Source organism: Oncorhynchus kisutch, linkage group LG11 (genome assembly GCF_002021735.2).
Source record: "Oncorhynchus kisutch isolate 150728-3 linkage group LG11, Okis_V2, whole genome shotgun sequence".
Taxonomy (NCBI): domain Eukaryota; kingdom Metazoa; phylum Chordata; class Actinopteri; order Salmoniformes; family Salmonidae; genus Oncorhynchus; species Oncorhynchus kisutch.
The window spans coordinates 90410725-90437630 of NC_034184.2; the positions used below are offsets into that span (position 1 = coordinate 90410725).

At 45.7% G+C, this 26906-nt stretch overlaps 1 protein-coding gene across 2 annotated transcripts; it reads left to right on the forward strand.

The window, feature by feature from the left end:
* Positions 1 to 356: 356 nt before the first annotated feature.
* Positions 357 to 26906, forward strand: LOC109884306 (glycogenin-1-like). 2 transcript variants are annotated; one of them, XM_031836475.1, is made up of 8 exons: positions 591 to 733; positions 4786 to 4921; positions 5724 to 5898; positions 6016 to 6178; positions 22645 to 22771; positions 23799 to 24027; positions 24323 to 24415; positions 24734 to 26906. In XM_031836475.1, the coding sequence occupies exons 1-8, from the start codon at positions 724 to 726 to the stop codon at positions 24890 to 24892; spliced, it is 1092 nt and encodes a 363-aa protein (XP_031692335.1). In that variant the 5' UTR covers positions 591 to 723; the 3' UTR covers positions 24893 to 26906. The 2 variants fall into 2 exon arrangements, with proteins under 2 accessions (XP_031692336.1, XP_031692335.1); XM_031836476.1 differs by lacking the exon at positions 24323 to 24415 and having other exon boundaries at positions 357 to 733; positions 24734 to 26507.

Genomic DNA, 26906 nt, shown 5'->3' on the forward strand with positions numbered 1-26906 from the left:
ATAGCCTCCACATTCTTTATTTTACTGTTGCTCTTGTTTTCTTAACTCTTATTTTTCTTAAAACTGCACTCTTGTTAATGCTTGTCAGTAAGTATTTCACGGTAAAACCTGTTGCATTCGGCCCATGTGATTTGACATATAAATATTGTTCTGATCTTTCTTATTTAGATGTGTTTGTGTGTGTATTGTTTTGTTAGGTATCAACACTAAAAACATAAACATTTCGTTGCACTTGCGACAACATCTGCAAAATATGTAATACACAACCAATAACATTAGATTTTATTTGATAAACATGAGTACAGTAGTCTGCTGGGTAGATTAGAGGAGGAACCAACCTTCTTTGTGATGTTAGCATAACCAGTAGAATCCGTTTACTTTAGGGGTGTGAGAGAGAGGGAGAGAGAGAGAGAGAGAGAGAGAGAGAGAGAGAGAGAGAGAGAGAGAGAGAGAGAAAGAAAGAAAGACAGAGAGAGAGAGACGGGGAGGGAGAGAGAGAGAGAGAAAGACACAGAGAGAGAGAGAGAGAGAGAGAGAGAGAGAGTAGTTGTGCTCAATGGCGCATGCAGTACAGAAGTGGGTGTGTGCCTAGCACCGGTCACGTGGGCAACTGTCTAGTTCTGGTTCATGCGTCTATAAATTCTCCTTCTTATATGAAGTTGTTCCTTTCCCAAGTAAGACGCCGAGTCCATCAACAGAGTAGCTCCGACTTGTAATAGAATCATGGCAGAAGGTACGTTGACATTTTGTAACAATCTTATCAGTGGACGATCTGGTTGAAGTTTCGCACTGTGGCGAAACGGGGGAAACCAAGTAACTATTCATGATTGTTCGGACTGTCAGTCAGTGTGTTACTAAGTATCCCAACTACAACAATTGGTATGTATGCCTATATGATTGGGCATGACCGGCACTTTGACAAACCTACAGCTTGGTTTGTTGTATCATATCAAGGAAGTGTAATCGTTGACTCAAGAACAAGAAAGTGGCAATGCTGACATTTTAAAATGGAGTCTCTTTTCCACCTTCCATCAGCGCATGTTTTCTAATACATTCTTATCAATTCACGTTTTGCGGGTGTAATTGTGTGGATCACGGAGTAATTGTCGGGTCGTTGCATTTTTGCTGTTGATTATGCCGCGTTCAAAACCACTGGGAACTCGAAAGAAAACAACTCTGATTTTTGAAAGGTGATCCCACTCTGAAGCCCAAGTCGTGAACTCTGGCCTCTTACTAGTTCCCACTTTCCAACCTGATAGATCTTAGGTCATGAATATTTATCCGAGTTCCCTGTTGTGTTGACAGCACCATCAGTCTCGTCCTTAGTAGAACCATGTTCGCTCGTAGGCTGCGCACTGTTCCTAGTGGACACGTCGCTGTAGACTACTAGAAGTGTCATTTTATTAATTGAATTAGTGTTCCATGTTAAACTCAATGTCCTAACTTTAACTCTCTGAACTTGAAGTACCTCCAGTGTTTTGCGATATTATATTCCTAAAGGCACAGTGCCTCCCGCCAATGTGACAGTTATAAATGTATCTGGCAAAATGTCAATAGTGAAACCCGATGTCCAGTCTGTCCCCCATGATTTCCGAAAGTTGCAAGTCATCCCTTGGTCATCTGCCTTTCTAAGAGTGGTGGTGATTATTAAATCTTCATTTGTACTGAACACAAATACGAACGCAACAATGTCAGATTTAATCTATGGATTTCACATGACTGCGAATACAGATGGGCATTGGTCACAAACCTTTTAATAAAAAATGAGTGGGCGTGGATCAGAAAACCAGTCAGTATGGTGTGACCACCATTTACGTCACGCAGTACGACACATCTCCTTCTCATAGAGTTGATCAGGCTGTTGATTGTCCTGTGGAATGATGTCCCACTCTTCTTCAATGGATGTGTGAAGTTGCTGGATATTGTCAGGAACTGGAACACACTGTTGTACACGTCAATCCGGAGCATCCCAAACCTGCCAATACCGTAGTCCCACCGCCACCATGGGACACTTGGTTCACAACATTTGACATCTGCAAACTGCTCGCCCACACTACGCCATACACGTGGTCTGCGATTGAGGCCATTTGGACGTACTGCCAAATTCTTTAAGGCTTATGTTAGAAATGAAAAATCAATTCTCTGTCAACTGCTCTGGTGGGCATTCCTGCAGTCAGCATGCCAATTGCACACTCCCTCAACTTGAAAAATTTGCGGCAACTAGATTTTGAGTGACCTTTTATTGTCCCCAGCACAAGGTGCACCTGTGTATTGATCCTGCCGTTTAATCAGCTTCTTGATATGCTACACCTGTCAGGTGGCTGGATTATGTTGACAAATGATCAATGCTTACTAACAGGAATGTTCACAAATTTGTGCCCAAAAGTTTAGAGAAGCATTTTGTGGTGATTTTTATCAATTTCAGCTCATGGAAAATTGGACCAACAGCAGGTGGTGCGTCTTCATATTTCTGTTCAGTGTCTGTGGGTTGAGGCCTAAAGGCCAGCACGATGTCTTTATGTGAGACATTCATAGAAGCTGACTTTAGTGCCTATTGACAATAATATCTTCTGGCCAGTGGTGTTTTAAGTTCCCCCGATGCTCCTTATGAACATTGAAACGCATCACCTTATGTTTCCAAACCTTACCGACAGTATCTTTTCATATCAGCGAGAAATGGGTTTTCTAAAAACAGAAAGTTGAATTACTAGGCACCTCTTCCAGGGTTGGGGTTCACATCCACGTCTCCATGTTATATCGCTTGTTGGGATAACTAACAGAAGACTGAGAGCTGCATGTCCTAACGCCATGTCCTAACGCCATGTCCTAACGCCATGTCCTAACGCCATGTCCTAACGCCATGTCCTAACGCCATGTCCTAACGCCTACCTGTGTGAATATACAGAAGACAGATGCCACGTCATTGACAAATACTGTTGGCTGCAACCGTTAAAACTGGTGACAACAAGCTATATTTAGTGGAATTATTTTCATGTGATTTGAAAGTAGGGTGCTTTTTATTTAATTTTTAATTTTCAAAGAACGATACCGCAATTGAGAATTGATTCATGTTTTAGATGGTGTTTTCTGGCTGCCAGAGCCAATTTCCCTCTAAACAGAAGGACCTTGGACTATATAAGTTATAACATTAGGCTCTAGTCCATTACTGAACTAGTCTTTCTATAGCTGACGAATGTATAGAAGGGGACCATGTACAGTGTGTCATGTCGCTTATCAAATGGCATTTTTTCAAGTGTGAATTAAATGTGGCGAATAACAGTGACTCGGAGGAACAGGCGTCTGACTACTTTTAATGGCCACGTTTTATTTGCTTATAATTTATCAGATATTTTCCTGGGAGCGAGGTACAGTTGATTACTTTTCTTTAGTCACTACCAACTGTAGTGACTACTGCACCCAGGGGATTGTTCAGGACCTACTGTAGTGACTACTGCACCCAGGGGATTTTTCAGGACCAACTGTAGTGACTACTGCACCCAGGGGATTTTTCAGGACCAACTGTAGTGACTACTGCACCCAGGGGATTGTTCAGGACCAACTGTAGTGACTACTGCACCCAGGGGATTGTTCAGGACCAACTGTAGTGACTACTGCACCCAGGGGATTGTTCAGGACCAACTGTAGTGACTACTGCACCCAGGGGATTGTTCAGGACCAACTGTAGTGACTACTGCACCCAGGGGATTTTTCAGGACCAACTGTAGTGACTACTGCACCCAGGGGATTGTTCAGGACCAACTGTAGTGACTACTGCACCCAGGGGATTGTTCAGGACCAACTGTAGTGACTACTGCACCCAGGGGATTGTTCAGGACCAACTGTAGTGACTACTGCACCCAGGGGATTGTTCAGGACCTACTGTAGTGACTACTGCACCCAGGGGATTTTTCAGGACCGGTGTAGTGACTACTGTTGATTTTACTGGCTTGTCAAGGCTGCTGATATTAACTTCCAGGGTTTAGATTTTGTCATTATAATAACAGGATTCTATTTTGTCCTTTGCCATCTTACAATCAGTACGTTGTTGATACTTGAGTTTATGGGCAATTTATAGACGTTCCTATTTGGCACAGTTGCTGTGGAACCCTTGGCCATTCTGTGTGACATGCTGACATTTGTGAAACAACCGCAGACTGTCCCTCACTGAAGTAATATGTTACGGTCCTCATACATACGAACACTAAGGCCTTTGTTTTGACACACCAGTTATGAGATGGACCATTGAGTCAGGCTTTACAAGGTGGGGGGGGGTGTTTGAGTAGGGCAGGTTTAGATGACGCTGGTCCTGGAGTGCCTCAGGCACTTAATGGTTTTGATTTAATCAACCTGGAGGACCAGGTGTGTTGACTTTAGTCAGTCACTGAACTCCTCAATTAGCTCAGTTGGTCAGGTGTGGTACCTAGTTGGAACTAGGCACCACACCTGTACCCACGGCACTCCAGGAACATGGTTGCCTACCCATGGAGTCGGTGGCAGGGTAGCCTAGTGGTTAGAGCGTTGGACTAGTAACCGGAAGGTTGCGAGTTCAAACCCCCGAGCTGACAAGGTACAAATCTGTCGTTCTGCCCCTGAACAAGCAGTTAACCCACTGTTCCTAGGCCGTCATTGAAAATAAGAATTTGTTCTTAACTGACTTGCCTAGTTAAATAAAGGTAAAATAAAAATATAGCAATGAAGTCATTTAACTCTGATGGATTCACACTGTTTTTAACTGAACAAAATGTTATTTCCAGGTTTTTATTAATAAGTTATGTCCCCACCCAGACCAGGCTTTTGTGACTTTGGCGACCAATGACAACTATGCCAGAGGAGCCATGGTCCTGGGCAAGTCCCTGAGGAACCACAAGACAACCAGGAAGCTGGTGGTGATGATCGGACCCCATGTCTCTGACCCCTGCAAGTAAGAACCCTTTTCCACTTCCCAGGGACGACTGTTTATTATGTCCTAGAGTGACGCTGGAGCATCAACTGGTTAGTGTAACCTATGACCTTTCTAACGTTGGGAGTCAAAGATCTGATCCTAGACCTTGTTGGTGATGATGATCTGGGGCTTGATCAAACATGATCTTCATCCCCCACATGCAGGATTGTTGACATGATCTCTCGAAGCCCTCTCGCCAACATCTTCTAATCCAGGGGTTTCCCCCAAACTGTCCTGTGCCGCCTTCTCTCTCTCCTTCCCGCACTCCTCGCTCCTCCTCACTCCTTCTCTCTCCTTCCCGCCCTCCTTCTCGCTCTCCTTCCCGCCCTCCTCCTCTCACTTCTCGCTCTCCTTCCCGCCCTCCTCCTCTCACTTCTCGCTCTCCTTCCCGCCCTCCTCGCCCCTTCTCGCTCTCCTTCTCGCTCTCCTTCCTGCCCTCCTCGCCCCTTCTCGCTCTCCTTCCCGCCCTCTTCCTCCTCTCACTCCCCGCTCCTTCTCGCTCTCCTTCTCGCTCTCCTTCCCGCCCTCCTCCTTCTCGCTCTCCTTCCCGCCCTCCTCTCACTCCCCGCTCCTTCTCGCTCTCCTTCCCGCCCTCCTCCTCCTCCTCTCACTCCTCTCTCCTTCCCGCCCTCCTCCTCCTCTCACTCCTCGCTCCTTCTCGCTCTCCTTCCCGCCCTCCTCCTCCTCTCACTCCTCGCTCCTTCTCGCTCTCCTTTCTGCCCTCCTCCTCCTCTCACTCCTCACTCCTTCCTGCCCTCCTCGCTCCTTCTCTTACCACCAGAGGAGTGCTTCTGAAGATTTTTGACGAGGTACTGTTGGTAGATGTGTTGGACAGCGGAGACTCAGCTAACCTGGCCCTGATGAAGAGACCTGACCTGGGAGTCACCTTCACCAAGCTACATTGCTGGACCCTTACACAATACTCCAAATGTGTCTTCATGGATGCAGACACACTGGTGAGATACACACGATACTCTGACCTTCAAGGACCCACACACACTGGTATGGGGGGGGTTCACCTGTATGTCCTCCAGGTAGCTACAGTAGAGTTCACCTGTATGTGTTTGTTGCAGGTGGTACAGAACATAGATGAGTTGTTTGACAGAGAGGAGCTCTCTGCGGCCCCGGATCCCGGCTGGCCAGACTGTTTCAACTCCGGCGTGTTCGTGTTCCGACCCTCCAACGAGACGTACAGCAAATTGCTCCAGTACTGCGCAGAACATGGCAGCTTCGATGGTACGTGTCAGAGCTTTTAGTGATTTCCTTTCATTTGAGAATGTTATGTCTGTGATCAAAGGGGATTTTCTTCACCCTCATACTGGAAACAAAATGGATGTCAGGGGTAGAATTTCCTGGAAAACCAAATTGGTGGTCTATTTACTGAAGTGGCCATGTGTACTCTAGCCAACCGCTGGTACATGGTTTCTTTTTATTGGTCAAACGGCAGCCAACCATTGATCACCATGTCACCAAAATAAGACCCTTGATATTTATTGGAAAGGAGCATCAAGCTCATCGTGACCATTCACCCTATGAAGTTCATCGGAACTTATTTGTTTCCATGGTCTGCTGGTAGGTCATGCAGCATATTGGACTAGTGTTTCCATGGTCTGCTGGTAGGTCATGCAGCATATTGGACTAGTGTTTCCATGGTCTGCTGGTAGGTCATGCAGCATATTGGACTAGTGTTTCCATGGTCTGCTGGTAGGTCATGCAGCATGTTGGACTAGTGTTTCCATGGTCTGCTGGTAGGTCATGCAGCATATTGGACTAGTGTTTCCATGGTCTGCTGGTAGGTCACGCAGCATATTGGACTAGTGTTTCCATGGTCTGCTGGTATTAAATGTGCTGCTTTTCCAACTATGTCGAGGCAATATGTGCAGCATTCCAAATATCTGTGGTATTTCCTATTGGGTCGTGGCTGGCCTCTAGCAGTCTGCTGTCCTGTAGGTTGGATGCTAGCAGTCTGCTGTCCTGTAGGTTGGATGCTAGCAGTCTGCTGTTCTGTAGGTTGGATGCTAGCAGTCTGCTGTTCTGTAGGTTGGATGCTAGCAGTCTGCTGTCCTGTAGGTTGGATGCTAGCAGTCTGCTGTCCTGTAGGTTGGATGCTAGCAGTCTGCTGTTCTGTAGGTTGGATGCTAGCAGTCTGCTGTTCTGTAGGTTGGATGCTAGCAGTCTGCTGTCCATTTGTAGTGTTTGTGGTTTAACCATTTTTAAATAGCTCAATCTACATATGTCAAACGGGTCTTTGTCAACACAGGGTCCTGTCACAATACCGCCTCTCTAACCCTGAGTTATTCTGAGGTGTTTTACGGGGTACGGGGGGGGGGATGACTTCTCCTCTAAGTAAGGTCTTCATCAAGCTCAAAGTCTGAACACAGGGTCCTGTCATGACACTGCCTCTAAATCTGGGAGTTATTCTGAGGGGCTCTACAGGGTGGGGTTGAATTTGAGATGGGCACTGGCTGACATTAACCCTGCACATCCCGTGAGACCCCTGGTGAATAGTGACCTCTGTCTTGGCTACAGCCCCATGCTGAAATGCTACCCTGTTCCTCACAGGCCACTACTTATGTCCAGGCCCATTTTAAGACTCTGTCTTACTACTACTGGAAATGGCTGCTATGCACGTACGTCAGTAGTCTGCTCACTGTCCGTCGGCTTGCCTAAACATCACTGTTACCATGGAGATCAGTCTGAAAGAAGTCACTGTAAACAACTTTAAACAGTCTCTACAGGGCAGAATGTCGAGTACAATTTATATTGACACGTTACTGGTTACTGGTTACTGGTTACTGGTTACTGGTTACTGGTTACTGGTTACTGGTTACTGGTTACTGGTTACTGGTTACTGGTTACTGGTTACTGGTTACTGGTTACTGGTTACTGGTTACTGGTTGCTGTTCTGATGGAGATGGGATCCACAGGAAAGCGGTGACCTTCTGTGGCGCAGGTAGGCTGTTGATTGAAAATCCAATCTGACTCATTGCAAGTGATGCACTCTGACTCCCGAGTGGCGCAGCGGTCTAAGGCACTGCATCTCAGTGCAAGAGGCATCATTACAGACCCTGGTTTGATTCCAGGCTGTATCACAACCGGCTGTTATTGGGAGTCCCATAGGGCCGTGTATAATTGGCCCAGGCCGCCATTGTAAATAAGAATTTGTTCTTAACTGACTTTCCTAGCTAAATAAAAATGTGTAAAAAATTGTCGACCGATTGCAGGTTTCCTTGCAATCAGCTGGAAGTGTTTGGGTAGGCTCGGCCATAACGGGGAAGTGTTTGGGTAGGCTCGGCCATAACGGGGAAGTGTTTGGGTAGGCTCGGCCATAACGGGGAAGTGTTTGGGTAGGCTCGGCCATAACGGGGAAGTGTTTGGGTAGGCTCGGCCATAACGGGGAAGTGTTTGGGTAGGCTCGGCCATAACGGGGAAGTGTTTGGGTAGGCTCGGCCATAACGGGGAAGTGTTTGGGTAGGCTCGGCCATAACGGGGAAGTGTTTGGGTAGGCTCGGCCATAACGGGGAAGTGTTTGGGTAGGCTCGGCCATAACGGGGAAGTGTTTGGGTAGGCTCGGCCATAACGGGGAAGTGTTTGGGTAGGCTCAAAACCAAAAATCCAAACTATACAGACCAGCATACTGAAGGTGGAGTTGACTACACTAGTCGTGGATCTTCTCTCCCCTTCCTACCTGCAGAAGGACCAATGTATCATTTTATTCAGCTTTCTGGTTTGTAGCGGTTTTCAGAACTTTCCAAACGCGAGCCCCCCCCCCTTTGTTTTGACACTGCTATTACTCTGTTTATTATCTATGCATACTCACTCCACGAATTACCATGACTACCCTGTATCCCCGCACATTGACTCAGTACCGATACATCCACTGTATATAGTCTTGTTATGTAATTTTCTTTTTTAAATTTTTGTTATTTAGTAAATATTTCTGGAACTACATTGTTGGTTAGGCGCTTGTAAGTAAACATTTCATGGTAAGGTCTACTACACCTGATGTAGTCAGCGCGTGTGACATACCATTTTGATTTCTACCTGAAGTAAAATTCAATGTGGGTCTTCAGGCAACCTGTTGGCAGGCCATTTATATAAATGGAGCCGGCATCCTAGCAGTATCTCTTTCTCTCCCTCTAATGGCACTTCAGAGCATTCAGAGAACATCATGGTGAATTTAGCAGGTGTAGACTGAGAACAACACGCTCTTTCATGGCAGGCTTGTTTTTCTAGCGTTTTATAAGCGTTGAGACCCAGTTTGGGAAGTCACTTCGTTGGAATGGAACTAAATGGAACTATTTGAGGGAGGGCAGGCTTGAAAAGTACTTCTGGTTTGTACTGATTAGTCATCAGGGGACACATAGTAATTGAACAGTGTATTTTACCAAGCCTGTTGGTACTAACGTGTCCTCATCCACAATAGGAAGACTTAAACTGGATATTTTAACGCATGTTTGAATATGCTACAGTTTTAACTTTGGAAAAATAGACTTGGGCCTATTGTAAACAAAACAGACTGCTTTGTGTATGTTCTCTGCAATAACACATGAATCCCTTTTAAACAGGAACATATTGCAGTTTGTCTGGCTAGCTCAATAAAGCTAGCAGCAGTCCACCCTCAGAACAGTGAATCTGTGAAGCAGCTCTGTCTAATATGGCTCAAATATTCCATCTATGGTTCGGGACACCAATTAGTTTGCTTAATAGTGCCACGTGCTTTCAAGAGCAGACTTGTTCTGGCGGACTGAAGTGACTGTTGGCAGGAATCTAGTGTCTCTGTCTGGGCTGGTATCACACAGGAGAATCTAGTGTCTCTGTCTGGGCTGGTATCACACAGGAGAATCTAGTGTCTCTGTCTGGGCTGGTATCACACAGGAGAATCTAGTGTCTCTGTCTGGGCTGGTATCACACAGGAGAATCTAGTGTCTCTCTGTCTGGGCTGGTATCACACAGGAGAATCTAGTGTCTCTCTGTCTGGGCTGGTATCACACAGGAGAATCTAGTGTCTCTCTGTCTGGGCTGGTATCACACAGGAGAATCTAGTGTCTCTCTGTCTGGGCTGGTATCACACAGGAGAATCTAGTGTCTCTCTGTCTGGGCTGGTATCACACAGGAGAATCTAGTGTCTCTCTGTCTGGGCTGGTATCACACAGGAGAATCTAGTGTCTCTCTGTCTGGGCTGGTATCACACAGGAGAATCTAGTGTCTCTCTGTCTGGGCTGGTATCACACAGGAGAATCTAGTGTCTCTCTGTCTGGGCTGGTATCACACAGGAGAATCTAGTGTCTCTCTGTCTGGGCTGGTATCACACAGGAGAATCTAGTGTCTCTCTGTCTGGGCTGGTATCACACAGGAGAATCTAGTGTCTCTCTGTCTGGGCTGGTATCACACAGGAGAATCTAGTGTCTCTCTGTCTGGGCTGGTATCACACAGGAGAATCTAGTGTCTCTCTGTCTGGGCTGGTATCACACAGGAGAATCTAGAGTCTCTGTCTGGGCTGGTATCACACAGGAGAATCTAGAGTCTCTCTGTCTGGGCTGGTATCACACAGGAGAATCTAGTGTCTCTCTGTCTGGGCTGGTATCACACAGGAGAATCTAGTGTCTCTCTGTCTGGGCTGGTATCACACAGGAGAATCTAGTGTCTCTGTCTGGGCTGGTATCACACAGGAGAATCTAGTGTCTCTCTGTCTGGGCTGGTATCACACAGGAGAATCTAGTGTCTCTGTCTGGGCTGGTATCACACAGGAGAATCTAGTGTCTCTGTCTGGGCTGGTATCACACAGGATAATCTAGTGTCTCTCTGTCTGGGCTGGTATCACAGGAGAAACCAACTACCCATTTTAATTTTTATGTCTCCCAATAATGCCGTCTCTCCCTACTGCCCACTATAGACTACTGCCCACTATAGACTACTGCCCACTAGACTACTGCCCACTATAGACTACTGCCCACTATAGACTACTGCCCACTATAGACTACTGCCCACTATAGACTACTGCCCACTATAGACTACTGCCCACTATAGACTACTGCCCACTATAGACTACTGCCCACTATAGACTACTGCCCACTATAGACTACTGCCCACTATAGACTACTGCCCACTATAGACTACTGCCCACTATAGACTACTGCCCACTATAGACTACTGCCCACTATAGACTACTGCCCACTATAGACTACTGCCCACTATAGACTACTGCCCACTATAGACTACTGCCCACTATAGACTACTGCCCACTATAGACTACTGCCCACTATAGACTACTGCCCACTATAGACTACTGCCCACTATAGACTACTGCCCACTATAGACTACTGCCCACTATAGACTACTGCCCACTATAGACTACTGCCCACTATAGACTACTGCCCACTATAGACTACTGCCCACTATAGACTACTGCCCACTACAGACTACTGCCCACTATAGAGCACAAACTACAGCCCACTATAGAGCACAAACTACAGCCCACTATAGAGCACAAACTACAGCCCACTATAGAGCACACTAGCTGTGTGGGAGGAGCCTGTTGTGTCATTATCTAATGTCAGGCTCTTGTTATTTGAAGCTGTGTGTGTCAGACTCCTCAGACTGTTTTCTAAACCCCCTGGATTCCCTGTGCTGTTGAATGCCACATTAATGGCCTAGCGATATGCTAGCAGGTTGTGGGGTATGCTAATTGGCTGAAGCTGCAGTATTTTCTGCCAGCGATGGTCTTTTCATGTTGCGCTGTAGCCGTGACTTGCAGTTCCTCTGACCTTTTTTTTTTTTGTGCTACAGTCCTCTACGACTGGAAAACAACACGCTTGGTATCACACAGGATAATCTAGTGGCTCTGTCTGGGCTGGTATCACACAGGAGAATCTAGTGTCTCTCTGTCTGGGCTGGTATCACACAGGAGAATCTAGTGTCTCTGTCTGGGCTGGTATCACACAGGAGAATCTAGTGTCTCTCTGTCTGGGCTGGTATCACACAGGAGAATCTAGTGTGTCTCTGTCTGGGCTGGTATCACACAGGAGAATCTAGTGTGTCTCTGTCTGGGCTGGTATCACACAGGAGAATCTAGTGTCTCTCTGTCTGGGCTGGTATCACACAGGAGAATCTAGTGTGTCTCTGTCTGGGCTGGTATCACACAGGAGAATCTAGTGTCTCTCTGTCTGGGCTGGTATCACACAGGAGAATCTAGTGTGTCTCTGTCTGGGCTGGTATCACACAGGAGAATCTAGTGTCTCTCTGTCTGGGCTGGTATCACACAGGAGAATCTAGTGTGTCTCTCTGTCTGGGCTGGTATCACACAGGAGAATCTAGTGTCTCTGTCTGGGCTGGTATCACACAGGAGAATCTAGTGGCTCTGTCTGGGCTGGTATCACACAGGAGAATCTAGTGGCTCTGTCTGGGCCGGTATCACAGGAGAAACCAACTACCCACTATAGAACTTAACTTGACTATCATTATTCCTAATTTTAAATTGACTGTATAGTGCTGGCTAACCAACTATTGGGCAATGGCAGATCTGAGTGATGAAATGGTTCAGGAGAGATTACTCTTTCAGTCCTGGGCGCCTCTATTCAATTTCCTCTTTCTACTGCATGCGGCCCAGGTCAGATCTTGGACTTCCCTGAGGTATCCGTAGACCTGTGGTTTGGTTCAGGTATACTGGGGAAGTGCTACATTCCTGCTGAGCCTTGTTCATCCCCTCTAAATGAAAAGGGCCCATGTTAACTCTATGGAGACGCTCTGCTCGAGGACAGCCTCACGGGGAGTATCTAGGGCTTGGGGGGGAGGAATAGGGGCCTGTGGGAGCGCTGTGCTGTCGAACACAAAGGTCCTCTTGTTCCCGTTCTGTACCATGTACAATAAATGGACTAACCACATGTTACAGGTCCATCTCCTCCACCTAGTGCACAATGAATACATTCACTCCTTGTGTCGTGGTTCGACTGGTGGACTCTGACACCTCAACTGTAGATTATTCCACTGCGTTTGTGTGTAGAGCCTCTTCTGAGAAAAGCTCAGCTGTTGGTTTGCCATTTTTAAAGGACTTTCTCATGTTGTGGTGTGACTTGGTGGACAGCAGTCAAATCAAATTGTGTTCGTCACATAGACGTGTTTAGAAGATGTTATTGTGGGTGTAGCGAAATGCTTGTGTTTCTAGCACCAACAGTGCAGTAATATCTAACAATTCACACAATATAAAGGAATGAAATTAAGAATATAAAAATACCTGGATGAGCAGCATTAGACTAAGAAATAGTATAGAATACAGTATATACATATGAGATGAGTGATGCAAGATATGTAAACATTATTGAAGTGACCAGTGATTTCAAGTCTGTATGTAGGCAGCCACCTTTCTGTGTTAGTGGTGGCTGTTTAACAGTCTGATGGTCTTGAGATAGAAGCTGTTTTTCAGTCTCTTGGTCCCAGCTTTGATGCAGACCTCGCCTTCTGGACGATAGCGGGGTGAACAGCCAGTGGCTCGGTGGTTGTTGTACATCCTGTGACATCAGGCGCTGCAGTTGCTGTACCAGGTGCTGATGCTCTCAATTGTGTATCTGTAAAAGTTTGTGGGTTTTGGTGACAAGCCTAATTTCTTCAGCCTCCTGAGGTTGAAGAGGCGCTGTCTGTGTGGGTGGACCATTTCAGTTTGTCCGTGACGTGTACGCCGAGGAACTTAACTTACTACCTTCTCCACTACTGTCCCGTCGATGTGGATAGGGGGGTGCTCACTCTGCTGTTTCCTGAAGTCCACAATCATCTCCTTTATTTTTGTTGACATTGAGTGAGCGGTTGTTTTTCCTGGCACCACACTCTGAGCCCTGCAGCCTCCCTGTAGGTTCTCGTCATCGTTGGTAAATCAGGCCCACTACTGTAGTGTCGTCTGCAAACTAGATGCTTGAGTTAGAGACATGCGTGGCCATGCAGTCATGGGTGAACAGGAGTACAGGAAGAGGCTGAGCATGCATCCTTGTGGGGCCCCAGTGATGAGGATCAACGAAGTGTTTCCTACCTTCACCACCCGTCAGGAAGTCCAGGGCCCCTTAATGATGTGCTTGGAGGGTAATATGGTGTTGAATGCTGAGCGGTAGTCAATGACCAGCATTCTAACCTAGGTATTCCTCTTGTACAGATGGGATAGGGCAGTGTGATGGCGATGGCATCGTCTGTGGATCTATTGGGGCGTTAAGCAAATTGAAGTGGGTCTAGGGTGTCAGGTAGGGTGGAGGTGATATGATCCTTGACTAGTCTCTCAAAGCACTTCATGATGACAGAAGTGAGTGCTATTTAGTGATTTAGTTCAGTTACCTTTGCCTTCTTGGGTACAGGAACTATAAATACGAATGCTCTGAGGATGCGGCTAGGGATGCCATCTAGGCGGCGGCCTTGCGAGGGTTTAAATGGCTTACTCATGTCGGCCACGGAGGAGAACCCACAGTCCTTGGTAGCGGGTTGTGTCGGTGGCACTGTATTATCCTCAAAGTAGTGACTGTTTAGTCCGGAAGCAAGACATAGTTGTCCGTGACGTGGGTGGTTTTCTCTTTGTAGTCTGTCATTGTCTGTAGACCCTGCCACATACGTCTTATCTGAGCCGTTGAATTGCGACTCCACTTTGTCTCTATACTGACGGTTTCTGTTTAATTGCCTTACGGAGGGAATAACTACACTGTTTGTATTCAGCCATATTCCCAGTCACCTTGCCATGGTTAAATGTGGTGGTTCGCACTTTGTTTTGCATGAAATCTTCCATCTGAATGCTTCTGGTTAGGATAGGTTTTAATAGTGGGTACAACATCTCCTATACACTTCCTGATAATATAAGTCACAGTATCTGTTTATCTACCCGGAACATATCCCAGTCCGCATGATCAAAACAATTGACGCTTGGATTCCGATTGGTCAGACCAGCATTGAATAGTCCTCAGCACGGGTACTTCCTGTTTCAAATCAAATGTATTTATATAGTCCTTCGTACATCAGCTGATATCTCAAAGTGCTGTACAGAAACCCAGCCTAAAACCCCAAACAGCAAGCAATGCAGGTGTAGAAGCACGGTGGCTAGGAAAAACTCCCTAGAAAGGCCAAAACCTAGGAAGAAACCTAGAGAGGAACCAGGCTATGTGGGGTGGCCAGTCCTCTTCTGGCTGTGCCGGGTGGAGATTATAACAGAACATGGCCAAGATGTTCAAATGTTCATAAATGACCAGCATGGTCGTATAATAATAATAAGGCAGAACAGTTGAAACTGGAGCAGCAGCACAGTCAGATGGACTGGGGACAGCAAGGAGTCATCATGTCAGGTAGTCCTGGGGCATGGTCCTAGGGCTCAGGTCCTCCGAGAGAGAGAGGAGAGAATTCGAGAACGCACACTTAGATTCACATAGGACACCGAATAGGACAGGAGAAGTACTCCAGATATAACACACTGACCCTAGCCCCCCGACACATAAACTACTGCAGCATAAATACTGGAGGCTGAGACAGGAGGGGTCAGGAGACACTGTGGACCCATCTGAGGACACCCCCGGACAGGGCCAAACAGGAAGGTTTGAGTTTCTGCCTATAGGAAGGGAGGAGCGAAATGGAGTCGTGATCAGATTTGCCAAAGGGAGTGTGGGGGAGGGCCTTGTTGGCGTAGCAGTGGTAGAGTGTTTAGCAGCAGTCAATGTGTTGACAGAACTTTGGTAAGGTTTTTCTCAAATTTACTGTAAAATCCCCAGCTACAATAAATGCGGCCTCAGGATATGTGGTTTCCAGTTTGCATAAAGCCCAGTGAAGTTATTTTGAGGGCCATCGGCTTGAGGGGGAATATACATGGCCGTGACTATAACCGAAGAATATTATCTTGGGTGATGATACGGTCGGCATTTGCTTGTGAGGAATTCTAGGTCGAGTTAACAAAAGGGCTTTATGTTTAACTACTCATGGTGTGGTATCATGAAAGATATATTTATTCCTGTCTGCGCGATGAACTGAAGCCAACTGGCTGAACGGACTCAGACAGTATATCCCGAGAGAGCCACATTTCCGTGAAACATTTGGGGCGGCAGGTAACCTTGTCGATAGTGTTGGGCCAGTAACCGAGAGGTTGCTGGTTCGAATCCCCTAGCTGACGAGGTAAAAATCTGTCATTCTGCCCCTGAACAAGGCAGTTAACCCACTGTTCCCAGGCTGTCATTGAAAATAAGAATTTGTTCTTAACTGACTTGCCTAGTTAAATAAAGGTTAAATAGTATGTTACAAGTCCTAATGTTTCTCTGGAAGGAAGCCCTGAGCTTGTCAACTTCATTATCCAGAGACCTGAACACTCGAAGCGGTGGGTGGTCCTGAGTGGGGCTAAAAGTCCGACTTCTTTGTTTTGGAACAGCCTCTGGGATCAGTATGAACGAAGGATTCGGTTTGGGAAAATCATATTCCTGGTTGTAATGCTGATGAGTTACCGCCGCTCTGATATCCTAAAGTTCTTCCTGGTTATATTTCTTGTCATTTCTCTACCATAAGCCGCCTCCAGCTTCGTTTCAGAGTGTTTGGCTGTGCGTCCAACCGGCCTCACAACTGCAGAACACGTTTAACCACGCCAGCCCAGGACCTCCACATCCGGCTGCGGGATTATCCGAAACCACCAAGACAGCTGATGAAACTGAAGAGTATTTCTGTGGGGGAAAAACTCACTCTGATTGACCCACCCATGGCTGCGCCACTGCCCAGTCATGTGACATCATAGATTAGGGCCTAATTAATTTAGTTCTAATTGACGGATTTCCTTATGAACTGCAACTCAGTAAAATCGTTAATTGTGTTCCCCCCCATGTCAGTTACCAGACGAATGCAGGGGTCTCTCTGGAAGGCTGTACTCTGTTCTGTACATGATCTTTTGCACGCTACATACTACCAGCCACACTGCCCAGACCTAGAAATAAATCTCTGGATGGTGACTGCATGTACAGCTATATGCATAGTGACTTAGTCCTATAGTGACAGCCACACTCCTTTTCCTATTTATATCTCTGGATGGTGCAACGCATCCGCATGCTTCAGCTGGCGCCTAGCTGAACCCAACAAGTTCATGTGTAGTGGCTGGCTGTATTTCCTGTTGGGATAGTAGTTACAGTTGAGGTTTCAGGCTCGTGCTAATCTGTCGGTGGGGTTTAAATCCACCGGACTCTAGCTATTTCCTCCTTGTCTTTCACATGTCAGAGCCATGGCCATGTGTCTGATACTTACGGCTAGTCGATAGCCAGTAATGTGTAGTGGTCACTGGCCAGGTCTCGGAGGGAGACCTACACAAAGTAGCTGATGGTGTCTTTTCAAATTAAACGGACAGACCTACAAGAACACAACTTTGATGGCCGACGTGCTGTTTTGGGACGTAAACAAATGCAAGGCTGTGCTGTTTTGGAGAGTGCAGAGTGCTGTGTTTACTGAAAGACGACCCCATCAATATCCAGACAGCAGTCAGTACGTGTACACACAGGGCACTTTTTAGTCGGTCTATTCAGTGTACAGTGCATTCAGAAAGTATTTAGACCCCTTGACTACATCCACATTTTGTTACGTTACAGCCTTATTCTAAAATGTATTAAATAAATAATGTACCTTTTACATTATCCTGTAATGACAGTGACAGCTTTTTGGAAATGTTTGCCAATTTATTAGACCCTTTTGCTATGAGAATTGAAATTGAGCTCAGGTGCATCCTGTTTCCATTGATCATACTTGAGATTTTTCTACAACTTGTTGGATGGAGTCCACCTGTGGTCATTTCAATTGATTGGACATGATTTGGAAAGGCACACAACTGTCTATATAAGATCCCACAGTGGACAGTGCATGTCAGAGCAAAAACCAAGCCATAAGGTCGAAGGAATTGTCCATAGAGATCCGAGACGACTGGATTTTGTCGAAGCACAGATCTGGAGAAGGGTAGCATAAAGTTTTTGCAGCATTAAAGGTCTGTAAGAACAGTGGCCTCCATCATTCTTAAATGGAAGAGGTTTGGAACCACCAAGACTCTTCCTAGAGCTGGCCGCCCGGCCAAACTGAGCAATCTGGGGGAGAATGTCCTTGGTCAGGGAGGTGACCAAGAACCCGATGGTCACTCTGGCAGAGCTACATAGTTCCTCTGTGGAGATGGGAGAACCTTCCAGAAGGACAACCATCTCTGCAGCACTCCACCAATAAGGCCTTTATGGTAGTGGCCAGACGGAAGTCACTCTTCAGTAAACAGTACATGACAGCCTGCTTGGAGTTTGCCAAGAAGGATTCTGACCATGAGAAACAAGATTCTTTGGTCTGATGAAACCAAGCTTCAACTCTTTGGCCTCAATGCCAAGCGTGTCTGGAGTAAACCTGGTATCATCCCTACAGTGAAGCATGGCGGTGGTGGTGGCAGCATGCTGTGGGGATGTTTTTAAGTGGCAGCGACTGGGAGACTAGTCCGGATTTGAGGGAAATTTGAACTAAGCAAAGTGCAGCAATCCAGAGCACTCAGGACCTCCGACTGGGGTCGCCGGTTCACCTTCCAACAGGACAACAACCCTAAGCACACAGCCAAGACAACGCAGGAGTGGCTTCGGGACAAGTCTATGAATGTCCTTGAGTAGCCCGGACTTGAACCTGAGCCAACACTTCTGGAGAGACCTGAAAATAGCTGTGCAGCGACACTCCCCATCCAACCTGACAGAGCTTGAGGATCTGCCAAGAAGAATGGGAGAAACTCCCCAAATACAGGTGTGCCAAGCTTGTAGCGTCATACCAAATAAGACTTGAGGCTGTAATTGCTGCCAAATGTATGACTACTTATGTAATTGTGACATGTTTTTTATTTATACTTTTGCAAACCTTTCTAAACGTTTCTAAATGTTTATGGTTTGTCATTATTATAGGGTATTGTGTCTAGATTGAGACGCATACAATTTAATTTAGAATTAGGCTGTAATGTAACAAAGTGGAAAAAGTTGAGGGGTCTGAATACTTTCCGAATCCACTCTATGTAGACATTGTGGGCAGTGATTGGAATACTTTCTGAATCCACTATGTAGACATTGTGGGCAGTGATTGTAAACATCCTGTTTTTATCCTGTCGGTACGGAGCAGTCTGCTGACTACAGCTTTGTTCACATTGTTGGCAGTTTCAAACCCTTTTCATTTTTGCTTCTCATCTGTTTTTCCTGCAGTCTGAACAGCCAAAAAGCACATGATAGTTCAAGCCACACTTTAAACTACCCTCGTAGGTGATTCCTGGCCATGTGACATGTCTGAACGGTCAAATCTGATTTTATTTTCCCTCCAGTGGTTTCTCCAGGCTTTATTTGCCATATCTGCTTGCTAGCTACTCTGACCGTTTGAGAAGAACGTGTGGTAGCTCACTGACTTGTTAATTGTTTACAAATTATTGCATGTGCTAAACCGCTGCCTAGCTAGCCAGTTTAACTGACGCCAAAAAGGACTCGTTTTGAAAGTTGGATCATGCTATCCACTATGACTTTAATGTCCATGGTGGACTTTGTCACCTTCAGCTACGTACTTTCTGAATGATAGGTGGTGGCGCTCGTGCTCCAATCAGCCTCTAAACCGCTGAGCACACACCTGGTGTTACTATGACAACGCATCCGATTTGGTCACTTTTTTTTGTCTTGCTGTTTGGACAGTCAGGTATTCCCAAACTGATTTTGAAAAAAGCAAACTGATTTGTGCGTCCAAGGCCTGCAGTGTGAACTAGGTTTTAGAGGTTGTGTTGGCAGAAAGCCTCATGGCTTTAGGAGTTACAGGTTTATGATCAGTTGGGTAGACGGCTGAATGAGACTGACAGCCAGCTGAACCATACGCACCTGTTACTGGTTCAATCTACAGCAATTAGGCGTTGTGCGCCATCCCTTTTTTTGAAGTAGATCTATTCAGACAACCATAAATCATTATCTTTCCGCTCGTTAGAACATTTGATTCATTTTAGCAGACTGTGACTTCTCCTGTCCATTTTAAGGTAGCTAGGTGAGACAACCACATGTCGTTCATAGGAAGTACGTTTTTCCTGACTACAGTTATCTGCAATGGCTGTGCTAGTCTGTCTGTATGCCAACCTGTTGTATAGTGACTATTGCTAGTCTCTGAAGTTGGGGCTTGGGTGAAGAGTAGCAAAGCTACTGCTAATTTACGCCAGTTACTGGAATCTTCAGCAATTTTTGTAATTGCCATACATTTTCTGTTAATCTATTGTAATTTATACTTGAATAACTTGGTAAATAATCATTAATATATAGTGTTAGGGAGATGCATTGAGTTTGTAGTAGATAGACCATATGGCCCAAGAGAATTGTCCTTGTAAGATTATGGTAGTTTACTGGTCAAAGACAAAGGTTTTTGATATAGATCTAATCTCAGCAAAAAATAAATGTGCCTTTTTCAGGTCTTTTCAAAGATAATTTGTAAAAATTGAAATAACTTCACAGAGCTTCATTGGAAAGGGTTTACACCAGGAACAATAACTTCACAGAGCTTCATTGGAAAGGGTTTACACCAGGAACAATAACTTCACAGAGCTTCATTGGAAAGGGTTTACACCAGGAACAATAACTTCACAGAGCTTCATTGGAAAGGGTTTACACCAGGAACAATAACTTCACAGAGCTTCATTGGAAAGGGTTTACACCAGGAACAATAACTTCACAGAGCTTCATTGGAAAGGGTTTACACCAGGAACCATAACTTCACAGAGCTTCATTGGAAAGGGTTTACACCAGGAACAATAACTTCACAGAGCTTCATTGGAAAGGGTTTACACCAGGAACAATAACTTCACAGAGCTTCATTGGAAAGGGTTTACACCAGGAACAATAACTTCACAGAGCTTCATTGGAAAGGGTTTACACCAGGAACAATAACTTCACAGAGAATGCACAATCCCTCCATCAGTGCTCAGACTGTCCGCAATAGGCTGAGAGAGGCTGGGCTGAGGGCTTGTAGGCCTGTTGTAAAGGCAGGTCCTCACCAGACATCACCGGCAACAACGTCGCCTATGGGCACAAACCCACCGTCGCTGGACCAGACAGGACTGGCAAAAAGTGTTCTTCACTGACGAGTCGCGGTTTTGTCTCACCAGGGGTGATGGTTGGATTTATGTTGATCGTCAGAGGAATGAGCGTTACACCGAGGCCTGTACTCTGGCGCGGGATCGATTTTGTAGGCGGAGGGTCCGTCATGGTGTGTCACAGCATCATCGGACAGAGCTTGTTGTCATTGCAGGCAATCTCAACCCTGTGTGTTACAGGGAAGACATCCTCCTCCCTCATGTGGTACCCTTCCTGCAGGCTCATCCAGCATGACAATGCTCACCAGCCATACTGCTCGTTCTGTGAGTGATTTCCTGCAAGACAGGAATGTCAGTGTTATGCCATAGCCAGAGAAGACCCTGGCTCTCAATCCCATGGAGCATGTCTGGGACCTGTTGGATGGGAGAGTGAGGGCTAGGGCCGTTCCCCCAGAAATGTCTGGGAACTTGCAGGTGCCTTGGTGGAAGAGTGGGGTAACATCTCACAGCAATAACATGCAAATCTGGTGCAGTTCATGAGGAAGAGTTGCACTGCAGTACTCAATGCATCTGGTGCAGTTCATGAGGAAGAGTTGCACTGCAGTACTCAATGCATCTGGTGCAGTTCATGAGGAAGAGATGCACTGCAGTACTCAATGCAGCTGGTGCAGTTCATGAGGAAGAGATGCATTGAGTACTGCAGTGCATCTGGTGCAGTTCATGAGGAAGAGATGCACTGCAGTACTCAATGCAGCTGGTGCAGTTCATGAGGAAGAGATTCATTGAGTACTGCAGTGCATCTGGTGCAGTTCATGAGGAAGAGATGCACTGCAGTACTCAATGCATCTGGTGCAGTTCATGAGGAAGAGTTGCACTGCAGTACTCAATGCATCTGGTGCAGTTCATGAGGAAGAGATGCACTGCAGTACTCAATGCAGCTGGTGCAGTTCATGAGGAAGAGATGCATTGAGTACTGCAGTGCATCTGGTGCAGTTCATGAGGAAGAGATGCACTGCAGTACTCAATGCAGCTGGTGCAGTTCATGAGGAAGAGATTCATTGAGTACTGCAGTGCATCTGGTGCAGTTCATGAGGAAGAGATGCACTGCAGTACTCAATGCATCTGGTGCAGTTCATGAGGAAGAGATGCACTGCAGTACTCAATGCAGCTGGCTGCCACTTTTGATTTTGTCTCCGGCCTTGTTCAGGGACACATTATTCCATTTATGATAGTCACATGTCTGGTTCAGTTTGTCTCAGTTGTTGAATCTTATGTTCATACAAATATTTACACATGTTAAGTTTGCTGGAAATGAACACTGTTGACAGTGAGAGGACGTTTCTTTCTTTGCTGAGCTATATATATATTTTCCGTTTCACAACGCCTGTTTAAAATAACTTTGGTCTTACTGTGTAACCCTTGTCTCACTGGTGGGCTTGGCGTCTGCCTCACTGTCTGGTCTATTCATATTACTGAACATACCAAGCTGATCATATTATATATGTTTTGCAGATCAATGTGTTACTGGTAAATGGATTAAGTCTCTATCTAGACTCTGCTTCCTTGCGTTCTGAACCACCCCTATGCATTGATATGGGTTGGGGCTAAATATATTGCGCTCCCTATTTACACTCCTCTTGTTGCTAACTGCTGTTCTTCTTTTCTCTAGGAGGAGACCAGGGGGTCTTGAATGGCTTCTTCAGTAACTGGGCAACAGCAGATATATCGAAACACCTCCCCTTCATCTACAACCTCAGCAGCATAGCAATCTACACTTACCTTCCAGCATTCAAACAGTAAGTACTCAATCTACACCTCCCGTCCAGCATTCAAACAGTCAGTACTCAATCTACACCTCCCGTCCAGCATTCAAACAGTCAGTACTCAATCTACACCTCCCGTCCAGCATTCAAACTGTATGTAATCATGTGATGGAGAACTGTGTGTAGATCTAGTTGCTGGTTTAGGCACTAACTATTATCTCGATATATATCTGTATTTCTTACATTGAGAAACATTCTGCTAAATCGCAAAGTAAATATTTGAGGTGTCTATAATTCCCTGCCAAAGCATTAACAGCTCATAGGAGTCGAAGCCTTGTCGAAGCCGGGGGGGGGGGGGGTCGTAGAGCAAAATGGAGAACCCCACCGTGTTCTTGAGTCTCCTCTTTTCATAGGGGGGGTCATTATTTTTTTAGGCCAAACCGTTGGGACGCTACAAAGGACTTTAAGCTCCTCTCTGATTTCTTTCACTGCAGGTGTGACAGGTAGATTAAGAAGCAACCAATGCACCAAAACATCTGTAGTTTAAACTGCCAGATTTAGATGGGATTGTTTTATTATGCTAATTAGATTGCATCAGGGTGTGGACATTGACCTTAAGGGGGTGGAAGATCAGCCAGCAGCAGTGACTCGATAGTAGACTACCTGTGAAACCCCTGGCAGGGAAAATCTTCTTGGGCTGTGAGAGAACGGGTCGGTGTGAGGCGATAGTCATCAGTGTTCTCATGCCATAATGTCAGGTTACCAGTCAATTTAGGGGGCGGCCTCGTGGGGTTCGATATCCAGTTCCACAGAGCCGAGACCAGCGGACTAAATAGAGGCCTTCTGTTTAAAGACTTTTATGCCTCTGTCACAATGGCTATTCTCTCACCTGGCCGTCGGGCTCTCGCTCCCTTCGCCTGTCGGGCTCTCGCGCACTCTCCCTCTCTCTCTCTCGGTGTTCGAACTTATCAAACCAAAGCATTTACAACAGTCTTTAACTGCCAGATATGAGTTACATTCACAACAAGGGCTAAGCAAATCAACATGTATTCTGTTCCAGATACGGTGGCAACGCCAAGGTGGTCCACTTCCTGGGTCAGACCAAGCCCTGGAGCTACACGTACGACCCCAAGACCAAGAGGGTCAGCGGGGACATTCAGGAGACCTCCACACACCCCAGCTTCCTCCTGGACTGGTGGTTCCTCTACTCTTCCTCTGTGGTGCCCATGATGGTGGAGGGATACGGAGACCAGCCTTTCCACTCTGGCTGTGTGGAAGTTCATCTAGAAGTATTAACCTCTTGTCCTTCCTCTACAGAAACTGTTTGCAAAACAGTTTATAACAGTTTGAATTAAGTGACTTGGATGCTTATTGTTAGTGAAAAGTAATGTTGGACCCTCCTGAATGAATGAATATTTACATGTATATCTATGTATTCATTCAGGAGGGTCCAACATTACTTATTACTAACAATAAGCATCCAAGTCATCACATATATATATTATGATTAGTCTTTCTAAAATGTAGTGATACTTCAGCCTTGAAGGCTATTGATGTTTAACCCTCTCATTCGTCCGTCTAAAGTTCCAGTCCCCTGTCAAAGAAAATTGTGACCACCATGGTCACTGGCCTGGGTCATGGTCACAGATCAATAGTCACAAGGAAGGTGGCTGGAAGGTATGATGAAGACTAGTTGTATGTTAAGCCCAGCATCACAACCAACACCTGGTCACTAACTGTCACTGCTTCTTGTGGACAATCTGTTTGTACAACAAAACCTGCTAATACCATAGCCGTGTGTGTTCTCTGATGATCGAGTAGATGGGTGGTTTGTGGAAGTGTCTTGATATAAATGGCAGGTTTTTAGATCACTGTGTGCTACTGTTCTGTTGCTGCACTGACTGCAAAGGAACCACTGTTTCTCCAGAGCTCTTAGTCTTGTTCCGTAATCGCTCCCTTCTAATATTCTTCTTGTTCTCCCTTCTCCTCCTCCAGGGAAGCAGCTCGTCCCAGGACTCCCATCACACTGAGCCATACATGTCACCAGAAACGTCTGAGGAACGCAAGCAGAAATGGGAGCAGGGCCAGGCGGACTACATGGGAATGGACTCATTTGACAATATCCAGAAAAAGCTTGACGCTTTTCTCAAATAAAGGGAAACTGAGTTTGACTGCATCAGTTTAGTTAGTGTCACCCCCCCCCCCCCCCCACCCTACTCTCCATCTTACCAATAGTTGGTTCTCCATATTAGTGAGCCATTACCCACCCCAGCTCCGACGACTACAACACAATTCTGTTACGATGGGAAACATTCTGACATTGTTGGCAGAAGGCGTCCAACTGAGCAACACTTGTATAGTATGTTTATCCTGTTATATATGTACTGTGAAGCTCACGACACTGAAGCACCGATTTATTGACAAGCTTTTACAAGTCCTATCTAGTTTTTTCTATTTGTCAAGAAAATGTTTAGAGAATTAAAACCGCAATAAAATATAAGAAATAAATATGGCCTTGGTATATGGACATGAGCCTTTTTCCACGTGTGGACACTTTGACAAATTAAAGATGATCAATGCAGTACGTCTTGTAGTTTCATAGATGTCGGCGTGGCTATACACTATAACTGAGCTGATGTGATGTTCTGCCATGTCTCGTCAACCTGGGCCTTCAGAAAGCGTTCAGAACTCTTGACTCGATCCACATTTAGTTGTTACAGCTTGATTTTTAACTGAGATTTTGTCACAAGATCCTATTTTGTCAGAGTATGTATATTTTTTTTATTTTAGACATTTAAATGAACTGAAATGTCAAGTATTCAACCCCTTATGGCCTAAAGTGCCTGAATAGTGTTGAACATGATTTTTGAATGACTCCTCGCTGTACCTCCCCATACATTTAAATGTAACAGATTCAACCACAAGGAGGTTTTCCAATGCCTCGCAAATAAGGGCACCTATTGGTAGAGGGCTAAACATTTTAGAAAAAGCAGACATTGAATAACCATTTGAGCATGGTGAAGTTACTAAACTTGGGATGGTGTATCAATACATCCAGACACTACAAAGAAACAGGCGTCCGTCCTAACTCAGTTGCCGGAGAGGAAGGAAACCGCTCAGGGATTTCACCATACGGCCAATGGTGACTTTAAAACCGCGTTTAGTGGCTGTGATTGGATAATACAATGTTGTGGGGCCATCCGCTACTCCACAATACGAACCTAATTCACAGTGAAAAGAATGAACCCTGTACAGAATAAGCATCCTGTTTGCAATAAGGCACTAAAGTAAAACTACAAAAAAATGTAAAGAACTGTACTTCGTCCTGAATGAAGCGTTATGTTTGGGACAAATCCAACACATTACGGAGTACCACTCGCCATATTTTCAAGCATGGCGGTGGCTTCAGGTTCTGGGTATGCTTGTCATTGGCAAGGACACATTTTTTAGGAAACAGAGCTATAAGCCCAGGGAAAATCCTAGAGGAAACCCTGGTTGTCTGCTTTCCAACAGACACTGGGAGACAATTTCACCTTTCAGCAGGACAATAACCTAAAACATGGCCAACTACACACGAGTTGCTCACGAGACTTTCCCTAGAAAGACAGATGTAATCACTGCCAAAGGTGATTCTAATTTGTATTGACTCGGGTTAAATACTTACCTAATCAAGATACTGTTTAATTTTTCATGTGGAATAAGTCAAGTGACCACTTTCTGAACGGACTGTACTGCTTATGTTCAGGAAAGGAAAAACACTGTTCTGCTCCCTTAGTTTTCATACCATCTTCACCTCTTCAGCTGCTGTGAGGGATCTCCTCTCCGGTTTGTTTTACCTAGGGTAGTTTTTTTTGTGGCCTTAACCCAGGGTAGGTTTTTTAGTTGGCCTTAACCCAGGGTATGTTTCCAGTTGGCCTTAACCCTCACAGTTGGATCTTTTGAGTACCTGTTACCCTCACACCTCCTGCTAGTGTTTGATCATCTGTACTGTTGTCTAGGTACTGGCTCCTAATGCTGGTACGTGTTGAACCTCTTGTCTAGGTACTGGCTCCTAATGCCGGTACGTGTTGAACCTCTTAGTTTTTAGCCTACTGCTGTTTTACCACCCCAATGGTGCCTGTACCACAGACGCTGTCACATGCTAAATAAAGTACTTGTAGAATAAATA

Coding starts and splice junctions, on each gene's coding strand:
- LOC109884306 (XM_031836475.1), top strand. Junction 4,922..5,723: donor CATGTCTCTGACCCCTGCAA/GTAAGAACCCTT, acceptor TCTTACCACCAG/AGGAGTGCTTCTGAAGATTT. Junction 5,899..6,015: donor TCATGGATGCAGACACACTG/GTGAGATACACA, acceptor TGTTTGTTGCAG/GTGGTACAGAACATAGATGA.